The 22,175-nt window shown below is 40.2% G+C and overlaps 1 protein-coding gene across 1 annotated transcript; it reads right to left on the reverse strand.

Moving 5' to 3' along the window:
• Nucleotides 1-842: 842 nt before the first annotated feature.
• DBX2 (developing brain homeobox 2) lies at nt 843-20,911 on the reverse strand. The gene is made up of 4 exons (XM_039726860.1): nt 20,420-20,911; nt 8,503-8,598; nt 3,710-3,897; nt 843-1,308 (listed from the first exon to the last, which is right to left on the reverse strand). Exons 1-4 carry the CDS (start codon nt 20,751-20,753, stop codon nt 985-987), a joined length of 942 nt encoding a protein of 313 aa, XP_039582794.1. The 5' UTR covers nt 20,754-20,911; the 3' UTR covers nt 843-984.
• Between the last annotated feature and the right edge of the window lie 1,264 nt (nt 20,912-22,175).

Genomic DNA, 22,175 nt, shown 5'->3' on the forward strand with positions numbered 1-22,175 from the left:
TTGTATTACACAGAATACTGTCCTATCTTTGATACAGATATATGCTAATGTGTCCTTACTGGCACCAGTTTAAACAGCAGTAAGCCAGGAATAATGCTACTGTTGGTACATCATCTCCATAAGTAATTTTCTGAACTGGCTGTAGTAGCAATTTTTCCAGTTATGGATGTGTTGCTTAGTGCATTTTTGGCTACAATTCTGCACATTGCCATTACAGTTTTGAAATATTAAAGATTCTACCAACAGACAAAAAGAAGACACTGCAATTCAAAGTTAAGAATGCTAGTAGATTCATGCATGGACAGAAAGACAGAAGCCAGTGAACTGCACTTTCCAGTACACACTCTCATCAGAGTTACTTAAAAATTGAACATTTTATAGACTAGGTTAGTTGCCTTTTACCATCACATAACTTTACTGAGGTTATCAATTGACCTGTGACCATACTATTTAAAACTAATTAAATACTGACATAGGTGAAGACAGATGGAGAAAACACATCAAAATGCTTGTATTGTCCATATGAATCTATTGTGTTATTTAATGAATTTCTAAAAGAACCCAACACCACTTACTGTCTTGAGAGAAGAGCTTTTTTTATCTCATGCACAAAAGAAATTAATTGGTTTGACTACAATGAGAGATAAAAGTGATTCTCTATCAGTGTGTTTTTAACGAGCATGACATACAGTGCAGATGTATAAATCAGAGCACAAATTCAGCTTCATGTTCTTCACTTCATTTTACTTACCATCAGTTCCTATTTTACTTTTAAGGTCAGTACAAGACTGGAAAAGACACAAGAAAAGACTGTATATTGAAGAATGCTTCTTTAGTCATTAGTTGTTTGTAATTTTAATGGTGTTAGACTTTAGCATATTTTTGAAGCATAAACTAGTTAGCTTTACAATGTTCAAATATTGTTAATCTTAAAAGACTGCTCATTTGAAGCCTGCACTCTCCCACTCCATTTACAAGCTGCCCCTACTCCCTTACACTTGATGATGCCTTGTTTGCAGTGTCTTGGTCAGGAAACAAATAGATTGGGCTCTGCAACGAATTTGCTCTTGGAGGTGGTTGTATAGTATTCAGTCTTTCAGAATTTCCTGGAGAATTCTCCCTCCACCTCGGACTTGCCCGCTCTTCAGACATTTCCCACACAGATGGGCATGGGGAGGTAAAATTCATGGTGGATCGTGAGAGGTAGTTCTCCTGAAGACCTTCTTCTTGGAGGCACCTGTTGGAAAGCACTTCTTTTTCTTTGGAGTTTCGCCATTTCATCCTTCGATTCTGAAACCAGATTTTCACCTGTTTGCAAGTTAATGGGAGTTTATTATTATTATTCTTTGCTTTAAACAACTTTGCCCTAACAAGTGGTTTTTTTTCCTTTCCATCCTCTTAGTTTCACATTCCTTCCTTATTTGTTGTTACAGTAGAGAACCAGTAAAGGCAGCTGACTGACATTATCTGAGGATTTTCCCATCACTATTTACTACAACTGGAACAAATATTCTCCTTGACTTTCACCATCTACAGTAATTAATTAGCTTAGACTGGAAAATGGACAGCCCAACAGCTAGGGATAGAAGAGTTTCCGACAAGCAACATCCTTGACAGAAGAGAATTCCCAGAGAAAATTAGTGTCATCATTAAGAAAACTAAGTGATATTACCGGTGGTGTGAGGACCTCTATTAAGCAGAGGCTGTAAGGAGCATGACTGTCCCTTTCACAGACATAGCTAAAATCAGCTTGGCCATACAGCTCCAAAAAGTGTGTTGTGGCATCGGAGATGGGATTGAGGATTCAGAGATATTTTGTCTGCCTGACTAAGTTTTCCAGGAGTTGCCTACAACCCATGTGATTTTGAGACAAAATCAACTTTTCAAAAACTTTGAGTTGCAATTTTAACACAAGCATTCAAAGGCATTTATAAAATGCTAGGGAAAAGTTAGGGGAATATACAACCAGGAACTGGTTTTACACGAAGAGAAGAAAGGTGAGGGTGAACAATCAAATTATTCACTGTGTTCTCTTTTCCCTTAAGCATTTACATTTAGGTCTGAAGATATGAAAACAAGATATGAAGGCTGTGGTTTGAAAGGTTTGAGAATCATTGTCTGAGATGATAGGTACTGTTCCTCCAGCACAACTGGTCAGAAAATTGAAGAAGTAACCTTCAGAGCAACTTCTCTTCCTTTCATGAGGGAAATAAAAAAGAGACGAATATCATCTGGTCTCTCACTATCACAAAATTATATTCTTTTAGTGGTAGTGGTTATGTATCATTACATTATTTTTTACACACCCAAGTTCTCCTGAATAACATGAGCACAGAAAATAATATCGAGGAAATAACTATAATATTAGGAATTTGACTACATTTTGGGAAATTTTTTAGGCAGCACACTGGTGAGTGCAACTGCACATTTCCATTGAAATAGTTTTCCTGCAGAGATTACAGTTATGTACATCACACTGAGAAACACCACACTGCTTGTTTTTGTGTTTATTGTTGCAGTGCTTGCAACAGTGTCAGAGTCATCAGTTTGCAAGGCACCCCCACAGATCACCAGATCTAACCTCCTGTGCAAACTAGAGCCAACTGCAAAGTGAGATCAAATTGTTGAGAGCCTTTTCAAGTTCTTAAAATCTCCAAGACAGAGATAACAAGAGCTGTCATCACCACTCCCAGGCTTTTCTGTTCCCCAGAGAGCTTCTGCACACGCATCTGAGGCACTTTCACTCCTACTGCATTCAAATAAACAAAATTGTACTGTCACCTCTCAGTATTTCAGCTGCAATCTAGAGGGTTGCATCTACTCCAGCACCTTCAGAATCCTACCTGTCAGCAAATACCATGTTCATTTTCTGCTGTTACATGCCCTCACAAACTTTTTTTTTCCCCTGCAGTTTCTTTCAGATTATGTGCTCTTCAAGCCAGGCATTTTTCCTTTGTTTTTATCTGCAGATAGGCAAGGGCCCAAAGATTCCAGATTGGGCTACTGCTGCTCAGCACCACTATTAATGTAGCAGTTCAGCCAGAACAGCTCACTGGAGGCATTAGACCCCCAGCTAAACTCTAAAATCCTGCAGCAGACCAACTCAGGCTCATGCAAAAAATCCCATGAAATGGGAATTGGCAAATTAAGTGGGAGTGTTTTAGCAGGTCACCCTGCAAAGTTTTTCTTCTTATGGTATCTCTCAGCTCTGAAAATCTCTTTGTGCAGTCAAGTGTCTCTCCGTAGGAATGGGTGCCTGTCTCTTTGGGCAGAACAGTTGCAGAGGAAGTGCTGTTGACTCCCTTGTCCCTCGTGACTGCCTTGCTCATCTGTGAGTGCAAAGGGTGCTCACTGGAATGAAAGAATGATCTACTCTCTCATGTATTTTCCACTGTCTTTAGAGCAGTGGGATGGAGCATAGTTCCCTACCCCAAAGCTTCCAAGGGGGCTCTGTCGGACAGCAAAGAAAAAGCGAGTTGGAAATGAAACACAGAGGTCATGTTTCTTTGTGTGAAAATGGAGCCATCCATTTTTGAATGCATACGTACAGGAAATAAACTAGGAAACTGTTCAAGTATTGCCTGGTTTAAACTGTCATTGATTTACTGAGGTCTTTGCAGATAAAAGAGTTCAGGGCTGCTCCTGCACTGTTCAATTTTCCTCCTTCAAAGCCATTTTGAAGATTTTTCCCCAAAAGTACATTTCTTACCTGAGACTCCTTTAGACCCAGGGTAAGGGCCAGTTTCTTCCTGTCTGTTTTACTAATATACTTCTGCTTCTGGAACATTTTCTCCAAAGCTTTCCTCTGGTCTTCAGAAAAGACAGCTCTTCTTAATATGCCTCTCCGGGATTTGGAGTTAGACTCCTGGGTCAGAAGAGGCAGCACACTTTCCTCCCCTATTGGAAATAGATGAGAATTTCCCAAAACATCTAGCACATATCAGAGAAATATTAAGTGCTGTTCATTATAGTGTTTGCAGACTCTTGTCCCACTTTTGATTTGTTGGTGTTATAAGTGTGTTGTAATGCTTTAGTCATGTTCACTAAGGATTAAATCCTCACTTGGATCTAGAGGTGTTGACAGCACTCAAGAGTCTCCCCCTGACATGGTACAAAGAAAATCAGGTAAGTTCATAGAGGAATATTAGGATAGAGCCCATGCTACTGCAAAATTCAAATACAGTCAGGGGGGAACTTCACTTTTCTTTGCCAGTCATCACCACTAAGCAAACTACAACACGTTTTCCTATGAGTTTATTTACTCCTTGTGTGGAATATAAAATGAGATAAAAGTGGTCTGTAATAGTGATTCAAAGAAACTAAGTAGGCTTTCCTTTTTTTTTTTTTTTTTTTTTTCCTAATGAAAGGGTTTCAGAGTGATCTATTTCTCAAAAATCCCTGGTCATTCACTTAGTTATTCTGGAAACTACAAAAATTCCTGTATTAGAGGATTTGGAGAGTACTTGGACTTACTTCTTTCAGCTTGGTTTCTAATCCTTTGACATCTCATAGCTGTCCTGGGAGGGCAGCTTTCAGTGAATCCAATCACATCCCCTTAATGCACGCCTAGAGGGAGCCCTACCCTGGAAAACAGCCTCAAAGCTGGGGGACAGAGCTGCAGCAAAGTAGAAGTGTTCACACAAAGAGCACAGAAACCCCAGGATAAATCTCTTGTGTTCCTCACACCCAATAAAACCTAAAGCCATAGTGCTTTCCCATGCTCCCTCTCCCCTAGAAAGATATGGTGTATGAGAAGCAGTCCTTGGTGAAGCTTCATATGCTTCCAGTGCACCCAGCTTCCTCAAATACTCAGGAAGCAGGAGCAGGGATCAGTTGAATAGGGCCCATTATCAAGCACGGCAGGTGATAATTAGGGAGATGCAAGCAGGCCAGGAAACAGCTGCACTTTGGCTCAGAAACCTGTGCCATGGTTGTACAGCCACTGACACCTACAATCTTGCTGTAGGAGTGGCAATTCAGATGCAAGCTGCCCTCCTACTGTCCACCTTCTCAGGTCCATGGGCCTAGATTTCCCCCCCAGCTTATAGTTACAGAACGTGCAAAGATGTGTTGCTGCTCAATTCCTACAAAGGATCTGACCATTTTCATATCAAAGCCAAATGCAAATTCTCCCTGAAAAGCAGATTTTCTAAAATACAAAACTTTTTTTTGCATAGAAGTCTATCTATTCTAGTCAGCTGTAATGGGGTTGGGGGGAAATTAAATAACAGATTTTCTAAAATACAAAACATTTTTTTTTTTGTGTAGAAGTCTATCTATTCTAGTCAGCTGTAATGGGGTTGGGGGGAAATTAAATACATTTTTTCAATTGAGGTAGTGCTCTTGAAAATACTAATGAAATCCAGATGCAGTTTCCACAAACTGTTCTTGGGGCTACACCACATTTCAACTTCTGTATATTATGCATATATACACATGGGCATATGTGTATATATGTATAATTTAGACACCCACGGAAAAACAAACACACCTATACTGAGGATATTGTAGTATAATGATGAGAAACTCAAGTGTATATCTGTATGTCTTGCAAAGTTGACTAAATACTTTTGTAGCCGTGTGTTACTGGTAATACATGATATTGATATTCCTTACACTGCCCCTGCATCCTGCTTCCAGCTCTGACCAGTAAAGAAGAGCATCAGAAGCTGAGCAAGTGTACAATGATTACTCCCTAAAATAAGACTACCCCTGTGAAACATTACTAATTTAGGGGCCATTGCATTCTGTCAATTCTTTTCTTGAAATTTTCATGTCAAGAAATCAAGATCTTTTTATCTGTCACTCATAACAGCATGTGGTAAAAATAATTATTATGATTTGCAATGTTACACTATAAATAATCCTTAATTTATACACATGTACTTCAATTCTCAAAATCATAACATACTGGTTAATGTCCTGATATGTATTACACTGTGATACACAGTCAGACTTCATCCAAACCAAAATAAACAATCTGCAGAACAAAAGTCAAAATATCAGAATGGAAGGGCAAGCCAGGTTGATATTTCTCTGGAGACTGCAGAGTACCTTTATAACCCCCACTGCATGCCGCAATCACACCTACAAAACTGGGAGCAAGCTGGGAGCCTTCTTTCCTCAAGCATGTTTTCTCTCTTTCTTCTCAAACTTAGTGAATTTAAGTACCTTTTTCCAGGCAGCCTCTGAGTAATTTCTGCTGAATTGTCAACCATTCTCAGGTTTACTGGAAGGTACAGTCTGAACCAGCAGCAGAACTGGTACCTTCTCTCGTCCCCACTGTGGGATGAGAGACACCAGCAAGGGAAGAGGCGTAACAGGGCTGGTCCTTGCCTCCGGGCCTCTGTTCCACAATGGAGTTGTCAGCCAAGGACAGAGGACGCCAAATTATGTGACCCCTTAAAATTTGTCTTGCCTGGCTGGTTGTTAACAGTCAATCAGCAAGGAAACAACCTCCTGCTGGAGCCTCAAGGCGCCAATTAATTCCTGTATGGACCGTATGTAGGGTCCAGGTTAACACCGATATTAGACTAATAGTGAGGCATCTTTGCACACTAAGGCACAATATGTGATGGATTTTAAAAGATTAACTGAACAAAATTTAATGATGACCAGAATGCTCAAAAGCATTAACAAACAGCCTATGGAGCAAAAAAATCTGAAACCTACCACCAACTGAGCAGCCTAGAGAATATTTTTAAAATAAGCCATATTCTAAAATGCACTCCAACTGTTACACAAAATCTAAATTTCGGTTTGTGGATTACAGGAGTTTTCAGTGCATCAGGATAGGCAGTCATTGATACATTTCAACAATTCCAGCAAAATTAAATATGTCAGTTTGAAGCTCGTCATTCTGAACATGCAGTAGGTTTAGTGTTCTGCTGACATAAATGGGACCAACTATTTTCTATGTTACTGATTTGATTTTTGTTAAGTCTTTCCTTTGTATCCTAATATATAGTGATAAATGTCCTCTTAATCTGTGGAACAATCTTCATTTGCCTTCATGGCAGAGACCACCTTGAAGGAGCAAGTAAAAGCTTTAGTCATGGTTTCCATTTTTTCATTAGAATTCAATACATTCTAGTTAAATGGACAATTAATAGGTCACTTCCAAAATAGTAGTGTATCAGTCCTGGTTAATAAACAATCCCCACAGTTGATAATGGGCCTATGTATTCAGCAACTCCCTGTATACACTCAGCTCATCCACTAAATCCCTTTTCAGGTAGACAGGGTTATATGGGAAGATGAGCTAGAATGAGTCTATAAAAGTCAGTTTCATTCACTGCTTTATTTTTCAGTCAAGTGCTTTAAATGGTGTCCAGAAAATCTCTTGGAATGTGAGACAGGAGAAAAGACTGGCACATAGAGTATTGCTTTATGGCCATACAAAAGGGCAACTGACCCTTGCCCAGGCCTTTTCAATGTGAAATGGTTCCTAAAGTTCATCTGCACAGTGAAAAATTGTGGTGAGGTCGCGTGTGGATGAGTAAAGTGAAAGTGGTGATTGGTCATGGTGCTGTCAGCCATTGTGGGAGAGCCGAGGCCATGTAAAACGCTCTGTGGGAAAGTGTCAGCCCCCTAAAGAGGTGCTCAGAAACTTGCAGCTCATTAAACTGCCAGCATTTGCTGCCTCACTTGTCAAGAATCATTCAACTTAGCAACTGCCCTTCTGAAACATTCATAAAAAGCATGCACTTTAGTCAGGAATGGCTTGAATGCAACTGTGATAAAAAGTATATGCCAGAGCACACATAAGTTCCAATTTTCATTTGGATTTGACAAGCAATTTGTGCTTTTTTTTTTCCTGTTTTGAAGAAAGAGGAAATGCTCCTTCTGTTTTAATTCCTGAGCCATAAGCACAAAATCATGACTGTCCATTCTTAAACTATGGCATGCAATCTTCCCAATCAAGGTTAAATTTAGTTTTGGATTAAATGGATTCTTAATCCTAAGTGGATAGTGAACACTGGTCAAAATTCTCTTCAACATACTTCTTCAATATTTTACATTATGATTAAAGAAGAGAAACAAAATTAAACATGTGCACACATTTGACTGCTACAATAAGAATGATTGTTGTACTTAAATAATGCTAAAGCTTCCTGAATCATAATTTACCCCTAACAAACATTAAAATGCAGCACACATTTTACGATCCTCCAGCTCTTTTCTTATTTGCAAATGTTTATTGACACTGATTTTTAAAAGAGTTACTGATTTTAAAGAATTGTTTCTAGCAAACTGAAAACAAGGCACTTTCCTGGGTTAGCTCTGTCTGGGTGTCTCAATGCCATTAGAAACCTCTCACAATTGCTCAGTGTACTTAAGTTTGATAAATCTTTGGAAACCCTCTGAATAGAATTGCTGTGATTTTACTAAGGAATTAGCTGCTGCCATTGCATCACCAATTAGTTTTCCAGAACACATTAAATCCTGCTGCTTTGGTTTACAGAATAACTCAAGCATTACTGATGAAGCATAAAAACTTACTTGGAAAAGCAGTGGGGGATGCAGGGTGCTGACAGGACCCACCACAGCATGCTGAGTAGAATGGCGGGGCTCGGAGAAAGAAGTGTTTGGAAAGAGCTGCAAAGAAAGCATAGATCTAATTGATTATCCATTGAGCTTAGGTGATATTCATAACAACAGTCCTCCAAAAAGTCAGTGTGTAAAGTCCTGCCCCACAAGTTCTTTTTCCTTTTTTCAACATGGTGATATTTTTAAGGCAAACAATGATAAACCAAGTAATTGCTCTTTAATTTAGCAAGGTTATTTTACATGTGTAGTTTAGGTATAACATGCAAAACTCTCCCCATATTTGTAAGAATGAAGCTCTGCAGACTAGAAATTTCCTTCAGTAATTGTTGTAATTATGGGGGTTTTCCTAAATATTGGCACTGAACACATTGCTTCAATAATATGTTGTTGAAATAATGACTATAATGAATCTGAAAGTTATTTAAAATAACTCTAGTAAGCATGTCATCTTACAAAAAAAAAAAAATCAGCTGGTACTCCAATGCTGTTAACAGCACTCAAACCAATAATGTCCTCAACAAGAAACCTTTAATAATAAAATTTGTAAAGTAGCATGAGATGAAACAGCTGAACTCTACAGGCACGTACTATAGGGCCTGGTTCTGTTATTCTGACTGTCAACTTAGTCTTGCTGAACAAGTGCTCTAAATTTAAATAAATGACTTGCTGAAGGCTCTGCTTGATACAACAAAAAAAAATCTGCAAAGTCAACACAGAGAATTAGGTAACATTTGGTAAATTTTGAATGGATTTTTTTTAATAGAAGTCTCTCATATCTTAAAAGAGCTTCCAAATCATGGAAAGGTTTTCATTATCTATTTATCCCTTAATTTTTTTTTTTCTATAAGGCTCATGGACTTTTCCATTAATCTTAATTATCTATCAATTTCTGCTTGTACTAGTCAGGTATGAAACCTGGAATATTTTTTTGTTTTGAAAAAGATACGTCATTGCTAAAACTGTACTCTTGTAAAATGTGATCAGCATCAAAACATCCATGTCACTTTCTTGTTTTGGTTTAGGCAGAAAATAAGTGGCTCTAGAGCCTGTACTGTAGTTGTCTAAATCTCCAGGAAAAAAATCCCATTAAATTTAAAAAAAAGTAACAGCACACTTGGGTAAAAAAAAATAAAAAATAAAAAAATTAAGAAATCAACAATCAGAAATAAAGGTAAATAGACAAATGTATCTAAGCTATGCTGCTAATTTTTAAAAGTTTTTCAATTGCAATTAAAAATAAAGATAATTCAAACTTAAGTTTCTGACCTCAAAATAAGTTTTCTGACCCTTAAATTTGCTGTTACCCAGAGCAAAAAATTTATTGCTGTAAGTCTAACTCTAAACATTTTTTAAAGTATTAACTTGCAATTGCTGATTGATAAGCATTTTGTTGGTACAGCTTTCCATTGAAATTTTTCATTTTCTAATGAAATATAAATTAACTGCCTAGTTTTGAGGCATATATTTGCAAAACATTTACAAAAAAGAATGATTTACACCAGGCATTAGTATTCTAAAGCTTCTTTTCCACACAAGACCACCAAATGTGGAACCACATCTTAGAAACTTAAAATTGTCAAGAATGTGCAGCCAAATACTACTTATCCCATGTATCCAAAGGGTTTCAATGCAACTGGTGAAGTGTGTAAGCTGGAAAGGATCTGAATAACTCAAGAAGCACAGGAGCTGTAGAAGATAAATATTAACCAAGCTCCTGGACATTAGAGCTTGTCATTGACAGTATATTTTATCCTCTGAAATTCCCAGAGTCTCAGGTAAAGGAGCTTTTCCTCCCTTCCTTGGGAGGCTCATTCCTTGTGCTTTTATCAAATTTCCCTTACAGTCAAGTAAAAGCCTCCACCTCTGAAAATATAACTTAGAATACAGAAGATGGCACACTCCATTCCTTTGCTTTCTTCTTAAATATCTTGGGAGATTCCTTGGCTGCCATTATGTCCTATTCCCTCCAATCATTGCACCAGCACCTCATTCATGCCATGCAATTTTTGTCAGACATTTGTCCCGTCCTTGATATTCCCTCTTATGGTTTCTTAACTTTGTCCAGTTCCTTGCTCTGTTTTGATAATGTGGGGTTCATAATGGTGTGTGATAAAAGCACAAGATACATGGATAAATCAGAATTGAACAAGATATTGATTCAGATAGACAGCATGCTCCTGGAAGGAATGACAGGAAAAGAAAGGACAGTTTCCTCCATTCACTACATCTCTCAACAAGAAATCTGCAAGCATAAAGGTCTGAAGATGGACCAGAGTAACAACTTAAGCAAACTCTTTGCTGAAGCAAACTCCAGAAAAGCAATATATTTCCATGGAAGTTGCTGACAATGATTTAATACAGTAGCATAGTACCACGATGCAAAGAGAAGAGATCTTGACCCTTATTCTGCTCAAGCTCATGGAAATCATGAGTCTGCCTTTCCTGAGCATTTTCCCTAATTCTTTCAACCAATTGCTGCTTTTTTTGCTGCAGGGCGCATATCTATTTGAAGCAGAATATTTGCTTAAGAAGTAGATGCAGGTGAAATCTCATGTAACATTGAACAAAGAGGTTCCTTCTCAAGAGGAAGCTTGAACTCACTTTCAAGATTTAGTCTAGATCCTGAGCAATAAACAATGCCATGATGTCTCTCTACACCGATAGCCAACATGTATGTCCCTTTAAAAAAAGTTCATAACCTTTTTTAAAGTGCTGCAGCTACACCGATGCACTGGTGAATTCTACATTACGCACATGAAACTACATCCCTACATCTACTGAAGCTGTTGCACTCAAACCAATGTGCAGCAGTTTTACAGAGTTATATCAGTATAAAAAATGAGACATAATAGAGGGATACCCAACTCTCTTGGGAGTTCTACATACAGAAAAATGTTAATGATTCAACATAGCATATCCATCCATATCCATATTTTTCATCTTTGATAAAAACAACACAGTTCATCACATTAAATGACTTCCACTACTTGTATGAAACTCCATTAACAGAATTAAAATTACCTAGAATTATACTGAAATCATACCTGTAGAAATAACGTATTACAGTTTTGAGAACGGTATAGAGGAAGCACTACCTATTATTTTCTTTTCACATACATCACAACTCTATCAATATCTGTTGATCAAGAGACCTAAAGCAAACACTCTTTGCTGTTCACACAAGGCTGAAAATTGCTGAGATGTCAGAATATTAATTATGCTACTTTTTGTCCAGAATGAGATACACAGTAACCAAAAGGCAGCTGTTGCTCCCGAAGATGTGTAAGAACTTAAAGCAGGGCCAAAATCCTAGTAATTTGTATTCAGGACACTTAAGCCTTTTTCTGCTTTATATCTTCATTTCATAAAACTGAGCCTGTGTGGAATTAAGTGTTTCACAAAACTCAGTCTTTACAGGTTTAGCTTCACACATGCATGAAAAGTATCAAAGTATGATATAAGTGCCTTTTGGCACTCCTAAAACTGTACTATATGCCTTAAAAGAAAATGTATTGGATCAGATATATATATAAGTATGAAATACCTAGGGTTTGGGGGTTTTTTTCACAAAACAAATACTTTTGACACTGGTGCTCTATGCAAATTCTAGTCATAATGTTCACTACATTTACCTTTGTGAATAGAAATAATTTTACAGACAATAAAATAATACTAAACATGTAAACAGGCCTCAAGCTTATCTAGTGCTAAAACCCAGAAAGCAGGTATTTTAAAAGACACTGTCTGCTATGAAAATATTCTAAATTCAAAAGCCCTTCCATTATAAAAAGTCATACTCACAATGGGATCAGAAGTTTTCCTTCCAACTATCCATCATTTTGAGAGTAAGGGTCCTAAATACAATCCAGCTCAGTTATGCAACTTTGAAAATGGCTTATTATTAAGGACACTGTTTACTCTTTCTAATACTACTGTTGTGAAATAACTCATTAATGAGTTTGGCTATCAACCATCAGGAAAGTGGGAAGGGGTGAAGGAAAAATGGCTATTGAAGGAAAGTGAAACTGATGGCAAACTTCTGGTATTATCCATACAGGCTCCTTCACTGCACATGCTGCTAGTCTGTTGGGGGGTTTTAAAGATTATTGATAAAAATGTGGTATCAACTTGTGAAGAGAGCTGGAACACCTCCAAAAATTATTCTGAAAACTGCCTAGAGCCAGCTAACAAAACTAACAACAGGAGCAGAGAAACCTCAAGCTGTGTGTACACTTCAATTCTCCAAGCATTCTCCAAGCATTACACTTCAATTCTCCAGCATTCAATTCACTAAGTCCACATGAACTGCTTTCTACCGTGATGCCTAGGTTCCAGCCCTTGCAGGAAACTTAAATATATTATCAGTAAAATTATCACACTTCATCTGAGAACCTTGGATGGTTTGTGCCCATAACATGGGCACAACTGCGATTTCCTACCTACATCCATTCTTGGCAATGTTTAAAGCAGGCTCTTGCAAAGCTGCAGGGAAGTTTCATGTCATGAAGAGCTCCCTGAAAAAGCCCAGCAGTAGCTCTGCCAGCTTAGTGATCCAGCTGAGCTGCATTTCTGCTCCCGAACCCAAGCCTTGGACCTCATGATGAGTCATGGCTCTTTCCCTAGCAGTTACTGTCTTTAGAGTGCAATGTTCCAACAGCAGTTGTACAACCCCAAAGCATTTCAATCAGCTGAAGAGGAGCCTCCAACTGCGAGAACAAAGCAGCAGCCACTGCCATATCCCACCCAAAAGCAACTGCCATCACATGGAACTGGAAAAACTTACTGCAAGAGTCTGTGGGGCAAGACCCCTCAGAACTGGCTGTCCTGCACTCCCAAAGTTACCATTTGCTTCCTACTTCTGTAAAATGCAACCACATGAATGCTCAAAGGAAGCCAAGCCAAAAGGGTAAAGCAGAGTAGCATCCACAGGTCAGTTTTTAAAACATTCAGAGAAAGGGTTTTAAAGTTCTAAATATATGTATTTTTAATTCCTACACAAAACACGGGGGCAAGGAGTGGGCTTGCATTTTTAAGCTGGGTCATGGTGGGGCTTTCAAAAATTGTCAGAGCAGCCCCCAAAATGGGCTTGAAATGCTAACACCATAATCACCACTTACATCTACAGCAATGTAATGGCCAAGAGCATCACACTGCAGATTATCTGAAACCACATTAATCACTGTCAGTTTTCAGAGGCATCATTCACATGCCTCATTATTATGTTGTAATTTGTTGTACATGTACACGGGAGGAAATACACCAGCCTGAGGCTGGTGACAATACATGGTCAGATCTCACCTCTACAAACCAAAGCAACAACCAAACCCCCCAATGTTTGCCAAAGACTCCATGGGTACCCTGATGTCAGGAGTAAAAGTGGGTTTTACCCTCTCCATGCCTCCTACACAGCCTTGCTATTGAGAAGGTGGGAATCTACCTGTGGATTTACCAGCTTTTTTTCTGACTTTGTCCTTCCTCAAGATGCCCATGTACTAGTGTGCCTCAGCACTTTATGATTACCAGTTCCTGTCAAAACAGGCATCACTGTCAGTTCTCTGTCTAAAAATTCAGTGTGTTGCCCAAGTTCCTTGTCTGGGCCTCCTGTTCAGTCAATGAGAAGAGATAAGTAGCTCTACATAACAATTCATCACCTTAAAACAGACACAGAAGATGTTTCATCCTCTGGAGGCATCTCTCTGTATTGACTACAGCTTAGACAGGACACCTACTTTTTATTAAACAGCTGAATTACCATGACATTCTTCTTGTCCCTCATAGGTAACAACAAAAGAATACTATCATCTGTACAGCCATAAAGACTCTAAAAAATGTAAAAATTCAGCTAGGAAATCATTAGTTATTTTCTTTGATTTTCAACATATTACAATTTGTTTAGAAATTATTTCCTCAGGCATGGCAAAATTAGGGTCAGCTGCTGCAAGACAACTTTCACTGGATTTTCATTGTTGCAGCACTAATTCAAAATCTCACAAGAGCCCAAAATGCACCATTTATTCCTGTGGTATGCACTGATTTGCCAAATTTTTTTGTTACCTGAAGCATTCATTACTTGTTGCAGTATTGCTAGCTCCAAACAGACAAAAGTCCCAAGATAATATAAACAGTGTTAGAATAAAAAATAAATAGCGAATTCTTTTTTCTTTTTTAACAAAAGGGGTTTAGTATTTTTACATTTGTACAAGGAAATACTTTTTCAAGTTGAAACTTGAGATATTCACATAGTCACAAGGAGGTAACATTCTCAACACACATTCAGAATACCTCAAGAGAATTATGTGCTACAACTGCAGACAAAAGCAGCCTCTTACGAACAATTTTCATAATCTTTTCAACACAAAGCAAAGGCCACTTCTCCAAAGTGGCAGCTCACCTCAAAGAAACACAGTCCAGGTTTCTGAAAATGTTTGGATGTATAATTTTATAAATATCAGGGTCTACATAACAGACATTTGAAACAGCCTCCTACTGCTTTATATACCTGCAGTTGTTTTCAACTGGAAAAAAAAACAAACTCCCCTTTCTACTGTAGGGTCATGACTGACCACAAAAGTACCATGTAAAATGTGTTATTTTGCAGAGCTGCTTTATAAAAGAAGCAAAACACCTTCAGAGGGCAATGGGAGCAGAGAACTCACCTTCCAAAATTTAGGATGATTTCTTAACAGAAAATAATAAAGACACAGTACAAGAAAACCTGAAATCTGCACTTGAGTTTGCCTGATGAGGTTAATCCTTCCTACAGTTGTGTGTTTTCTAAAGTCATGAGCAAGGATTTCAGAAGACCAGCTCTTTCTGCTGTACAAAATACATTTTACAGAAGTTAATTCAGTAACTGTAGGCATGACTGATTCCATGATTTCAAATCAGTAAATTTCTTCCCTACAAACTCCACCACTTGTCTTCCTAGTGCCACTCTGAGATCTTCTGGTAGTATCTAAATCTTGCCAAGGACCAAACTCATGATCCTCTTCCTTCTAAGAGACAGCACCACGAGAGTAGCCAGAGGAAGGAGCAGTGTCCAGCCAATGCTTGTACTCCTCACTGAGCACAGAATGCCAGACTAGCGGCTGGGTCGGAGAGTAGCTGGCACTAGTCTAGCTCTGGCAACCTCACAATGAGGACAACAGTTTGTCCTTTAAAAGCCATTCTGCAGCCACTCTTAAAATATGCTGGGCATTCCAGACCAATTCTATTAAATGGCTCACAAAGTTAACTGGAAACAGGAAACGTGCTAGTCTGTGATTTCTAATACTTACAAAAACTTCTTTGCTTCCAAAGACAAACTTTCAAAACAATTACAGTGTCTCAGTACTCCTGGCAATCAGGGAATAAGAAAAGATGCCAAATAGATCTCCCTACCTTAAAGAAGCTTTCCATCCCCAGAAAATACCACCAAAACAAAAAAATCCTAAGACTTGTCAGTCAACTTGTTGCCTGAGTTAGATGAGTCAAGACAAAACACTGGGCTCTTTCCTGTCTTTTATTTTACTGAAAGCTAGTGTTACATGTCGCTTGAGGACACACCCTGGCTGCCAGTTGGGTTGAAATCAATAATTAATAAGCACTAATTCACTAAGAAGAGGTCCAAAATGAAAGAAAAAATATCACCTAATTAAATTTCAGTAATTTGTCTCCTGGTTGTTATAAAGAAACACAAGACACTTTATTAAATATGGGGAATAAGATATGTTTGATTCAAGTAAGTATTACAAGATAGATTTGGTATCATCACCTGAGAAGGAAAAAAAAATTGACATCATTTTCCAGAGACTTGGTTTAATTTCCTTGTAATGCTACCAGTTTTCTGTATTATCTTAGGTAAGTCACCTCATTTGGTTTTGCTCCAGGCTCTCCTCTACACAATAGAAATCTCTTCTATCTCACTGGCACAATGTGATGATAACTGCATCAAAATGAAAGTACCCAAATGTTACAGAAAGAAAAGACACATCTATAGCACAAATGTATCTGGATATGTATAAAGTACATCTACACATGCTTACTCTAAGTCCAATTTATATTTATTATATAGTTCTGATTTCTTTTGTGTTACATGTGCTGTCCTTCATTCTGTTCTCTTGCATTCTGATGCTTTAGGCAAAAATCCCCTAAGATAAATTTCTCAGCAGGTTTTACAATGGAATTATCTCACTGTTTGTTTTGCTGCAGTTTTCAATCTCCTTTTTCTGTTCATCTACAAAAATGCCAAAATTAAAGCAGAAAGGCACAGTCTTGCCACGTGACCATATTCACGCTGTAAAGCACTTACTGTCAACCTCCTCCAGGACAAATTACTTAAGAGCAGAGATACTTAGAAAAATTATTTCAGGTAGCAGAGTAACTTCACATTTGCCAAGGAGGTCACTCAGCTCTAGTGCCAGCCAATACTTCTGGAAACTAAGTCATGAGGAAATATTTGAAGTGCACCTCTTTACAGCACCTGTGCTGCAAGGCACAGCATCTCAGCATCGTCTGGCCAATTTTCATGTGTCAGAAAACTGTCAAGTCTTCTAATTTATCCAGAAGATAACAATAGGCTTGGAGTCAAGGGACTAAAACCCTGATTAGCAAGAAGAAACTGAGGACAGCACAGAGCAAAGGGGCTTCAGATAAAGTGCAAGAATTCCTGTGGGAATCTCAAGCCAGTATAAATTGGCATACCACTGCAGAAGGCTCATGAGTTTATCATATAGCAGTAATGCTCCTTCTGCTTTTCTTTCCTAAGTTTTATGTAACATGCTCTTTGCTCATGTTCTTCTTAAATTAAACCAAACTAATTTCAAACACCTACAATGATTACATTTAATTTTTCAAAATGTATATAATGATGGAAAGTGATTATTTACACTTTTACAGACAACAGATATATTTCTTTCTACCATGGTCATTAGATGATGTAATATTTAGGGTGTGACACTTCCTGAGTTCTTGTTCAGTTTTTTATAATAATAATGATAATCACAATAATTTTGCAGGATAACTTTGTACGCGTAAAATACACATGCAGATAAACACTTGAAATAGTCCAACTAACACTTTGAAACCTGTAAATCATGGGAAGGAAACCCGCTGATACAACTCAGTTGCTGAAGAGTTACAAAAGGAAAAATTACCATGACGAGAGAGCCCAGCTCAAGAATGCCAACCCACCTGGTCTCCTTTGCCACCATGGATAAGTGCTTTCCAGTTTACAGAAAGAATACAGGATTTACATTCTTTAGCACTTTTATGGAGTGTTAAAAGATACCCTAAAATGGAGTGCTTTCTTCAAGTCTTGCCTTTGTAGGTACCCTGGATACATATAAAAAGGTTCAGCTTATTCACTTAAGACCCTGGTGTGATTTTACACTTCCTTCTTTTTGAGAACTTTTGGTGACCTCACTACAGAATTTGAGTAATATACTGTTTCCAAAAAGTCTGCTACTTTTTCAATTTCCTTTTTTTTTTTTTGTAATTAAAAAATAAACGAAAGCTTGGCTTATGCCAAGCTAGTTTATTAGGGAACTTTTAGTCCCTGCATGATCTATAAAGCACTTGCTAGTTCAGAAATATTTTTTGAAAAAAACTTGCTTTATCTTTTTCAATAATCTTTTTTAAGACTTTGAGAAAAATTTTCCAAAATGGCATGTGATTTGAGGGTTCCAAATATGAGCTTATTATTATTATTTTTAAAAAATCAGTAAATTAAAAAACCCTACCTAGGACAAATTCCTTAGTTAAAATATCTTCATTAGTCCCTGAAGGCTAAAATTTTTGTTCTGCCAAAATGCTGCTTTGCCCTATCACTGTATAAACAAGAAACGTTACACACAGCCTGACCACCCCAGCCCTACTCACAAATGCAGTGTCTGGTCTGAACAGTTTCCTCAGTATACGCCTACACTAGAGATGAGAGACTCCTTAGAAACCACAAACTGGCTCGGCAAGACAGTTCCAATCTCATTCAAATTTATTAATGTTGAGACAACTAAGCGTCCTCATCACTTTAAGACATACAAGTGAGATCAGAATCAACAGATCCCTGTTAGAATACAAAAGTCACTGTGGCAAGTGTACAGTCACAGGAGAATTTTCTCCTAGGGGCACAATGAATGAGGAAACACTAGTATTTCTCCCTGCTCAAATCCAAGAGCCCGGTGCTTTTGCCAAGATCTGTGCGAGCTGCGGAATCAGAAGCAGCACAGGACTGGACTCCAAATCACTAGACAGACCTAACACACTAAAATCACAACTGCTGCTACGGGTCAATCAAAAGAAGAAATAATCCTGGAAACAAGCATTTGCAAAACCTGACATTCAGGAACTTCTGTAGAAATTTACCCATAGCTTTTTAAAACAAACAAACAAAAACCCAGACAAACAAACTAACAACAACAAATAAAACCCAACAAAATACCTTTACCTCTAGCAAATAAGGGTGCTAAGGCATCTGCTATCTCTCTTTCTACAAATAAATATAGCATTTTCTCTAGAACTTTTTTTCAGGGTAAGGGCAAAGGGCAGGCAGGGATAATATTCATTGAATTGCAGGAAGATGATACTTGTCGTGTTCCCTGGCCTAGCCTATAGTTAGTTAAACACGTTTAAGTAACTGATATGCTTAAGGTAACACTTACCTGAGAGGTCAGGAACATTCAGAAACGTTAATGTACACTTTGACTCTCTCCTGGCTATCTTTGAAGTACATAATGCTAAAGGATCAAACACTGCTTTGGATTTTGAAGAACAATTTGCAGGATCTAATTGAAATACAATTATGTTTGAAAAGAAAACAATTACTTCTGTTTTCAAAACAAGCCCTCTGGTTTCACATCTCAAAGAATTAATTCAATAAATACAATTCTGCTTGTCTGATTTTCATTTTAAATGCATTTAAAACTGCATGATCATAAATAAAAATTCTTAAAATACCGCATAATAGTGGAATAATTTATGCTTTCTAACAGAAAAGCAAAATACGATCTAGATAGCGAGTCTAGTACCAAATTTAATTAATTGACTACAATCAGTTCCATGACTAACAGAAGTACGCATTTCTTAAAATACGTTTCTCGTGCCCAGACAAAATGTATTTATAGGAAAATCGGCGCATTCAAGAAACAGAACGTGTTTGGTAAACCTGTTTGTTTCCAATTCCATGGCACAGATTCCTGCGGGCCGCCGGCGCCCGCGAGCTGGTCCCCACCGCCCGGCAGGGCGCTGGCTCTCAGTGTGACACCGGGCCGAGCGGCTGATAACGCACCTTTACACCTCTTTAAAACTTTTTTATTTTTCCCCCGTCCCTGGTTTTGTCAAAACTTCCAAAAAATTGCCTGTTCTACACGGCTTAATTCTCCTTTTGGCAGGAGGAGCCGGGTCCTCCACGCCTTGATATCCTGCAAGGCAGGGCGTGTAAAGAAATGGGTTGCTGCCTCCCGAGCTATCGCTGCTTAGGAGGATGGGACCGCTCGCCTTCCTCCCAAAACTTGGAATTTCAGACTTTCCCGGAGCGCCTGTTGGCGGCAAAGCTTCTACCACCTCTTGAGGCTGCGGGACGTCTAGAGCTGAAAGAACTGCGATTAGGGGCGTTTAACAGCACCCGACGCGGCCATCACGGGGCTCTGCCGCGCTCCGCACCCACAGGTGCGCCGCCCGGCGTCCCGCACCACCCGCTCCTCGGCGCCCCGTGGCCAGCGGCAGGCGAGACCCTCGGCCGGAGCCCCGGCCGCACAGTACCGGGCGGGGCTCCTCGGGGCGGCCGCGCCTCTCCTGCCGCCGTCTCCGCCGTGCGGAGCGCGGGGCCGAGCCCTCGGCAAGCCCCTCGGTGCCGTCTCCCCGGCGGCAGGACGCGGGAGGGGCCGGCGCTCACCTGTGGCTGCCGGCGGGAAGATGCCGCCTCTCTCCGCCGCCGCGGCCCGCGCTGGCGGGCGGCCGCCGTCCGCCGCCGAGGGGTTAAGCACTTGGAAAGCCCATCTTGCCGGGAAGGGAGCCCCTGAGGGGTTGATTTGTTCCGCCGCGGGGCACAGCTTGAGGGGCACGGGGTTGGCGGGGAGGGGACGGAGCTGGGCAGGGCTCGGAGCCCCGGCCCGCAGCAAGTTCTCGATGAGGAAACTTTTGCCCAGGTTGCCGAAGCCCGGCGCCGCCGGCAGGTTGAGGAGAGCCGAGGAGCCCACCAGGTCCCAGTAAAGGGCGCTGGGCAGCATAGCGAGAGTTTGTACCTTCCTCGCCCTGCCCAGCCCGGCCCGGCCGCCGCGGCCCCTCACTGGGCTGGGACGGGGCGCCGGGCTGTGGGGCCGGGCGGGCTGGCGGGGCGCCTCCCCGAGGGCTGTGGGGAGCGGAGCGGAGGGCTCGGTGAGGCTGTCCGTGGAGACGCGGCGCCTCTCCGCCGGGCTGGAAGGTGTGTCCAAGCGCATTCATTATGTCAGCCGGGGACGAGGAGTGATGGACGCGGCCAACAATGCCGCCTTGCCCAGCAGCCCCCCGGGGCGGGGGCAGGGCGGCGAGCCGAGGTGGCTGTCCCGCCGTGCCCGCCCCGACATGGCGGCGGGTCGCGTCTCCCGCTGAGGGTGCACCTGTGCGAGGGGACGCCAGGGGAAGGGAAAGGCCGCTGGCCTCCGTCCCGGCGGGGAAGTGGCTCCGGTGCTGGCCGCGGAGAGATCATGTCGACCTAATGATCCCATGAGGTAATGGGAAGATAGTCATTAGCTCACTCCCTCTGGGCATTTTTATCTGGCCTTTTTTTTTTTTCCCTTTAGCTACCCACACACAACATGCACGCTGGATTTTCAACATTTGTCTTAATAAATCTGATTAAGATCAGCACAGTACTGTTAATCATGTTTTTCTCGAGATGTTGGATGAAGCTTTGTGTGGGCATAAACATTCTTTGTCCGGAATTGCTTAGTCCATTTCTACTTCCTGGCATGCATTCTTCATTATTTGCTTACAAATCACGTAATATGGCAAAGATGTCTCATTTTGCAGTTCAAACATGCATGCAGAAAGTTAGAATTGAATGCTGTTCCAAAGTCCTGAAAGCATCTTCCTGTTTTGCAGCTGTTCACCAGTCTAATCTTGAGGATATTCCCTGCAATACCCTCTGGAGGAGGTGCATTCCTTATTTTTGTATAGCAGCAGAGCATAACCCTTGGACACCAGGGTGGTTCAAAGCTAAAACCAGCTGGACTAGTGGAATCATCTTTGCCCTTGGACGAGAAATGGCAAGGATGTCTTAACTGCTGTGGTACTAAGTAATACCTTGGGGAATATAAATTAGATGCTCACATGTCTGAATCTTTCATTTACATCTTTGGGTAGGTTGACCCTGCTAGAGTTTTGGCACTTAATTCCATTGGCACTAAGATGTGGTGAATGGAAGCCTAAGAGCTGATAAGGCTGCTTCATGCCAGAGACCGATGTAGCTTGACCTTTTTGTCACAGCAGTGGCTGTGAGCAGGAAGAAGTCCAAGATGAGTCTGATAGTTTTGCTCTGATGCATTCTCATAAGTGTTCTCAGCCTAAACAATTTCCACAGCTTGTGCACTTATATTTGCAAATCTGAAGGCCTTCATCAAAATATATTAATGCAAGTATTTTACTCATGGGCGTTTTGAGACTCTTGCTTC

This window comes from Passer montanus, unplaced genomic scaffold (genome assembly GCF_014805655.1).
Source record: "Passer montanus isolate IOZ18808 unplaced genomic scaffold, ASM1480565v1 scaffold6, whole genome shotgun sequence".
NCBI lineage: Eukaryota > Metazoa > Chordata > Aves > Passeriformes > Passeridae > Passer > Passer montanus.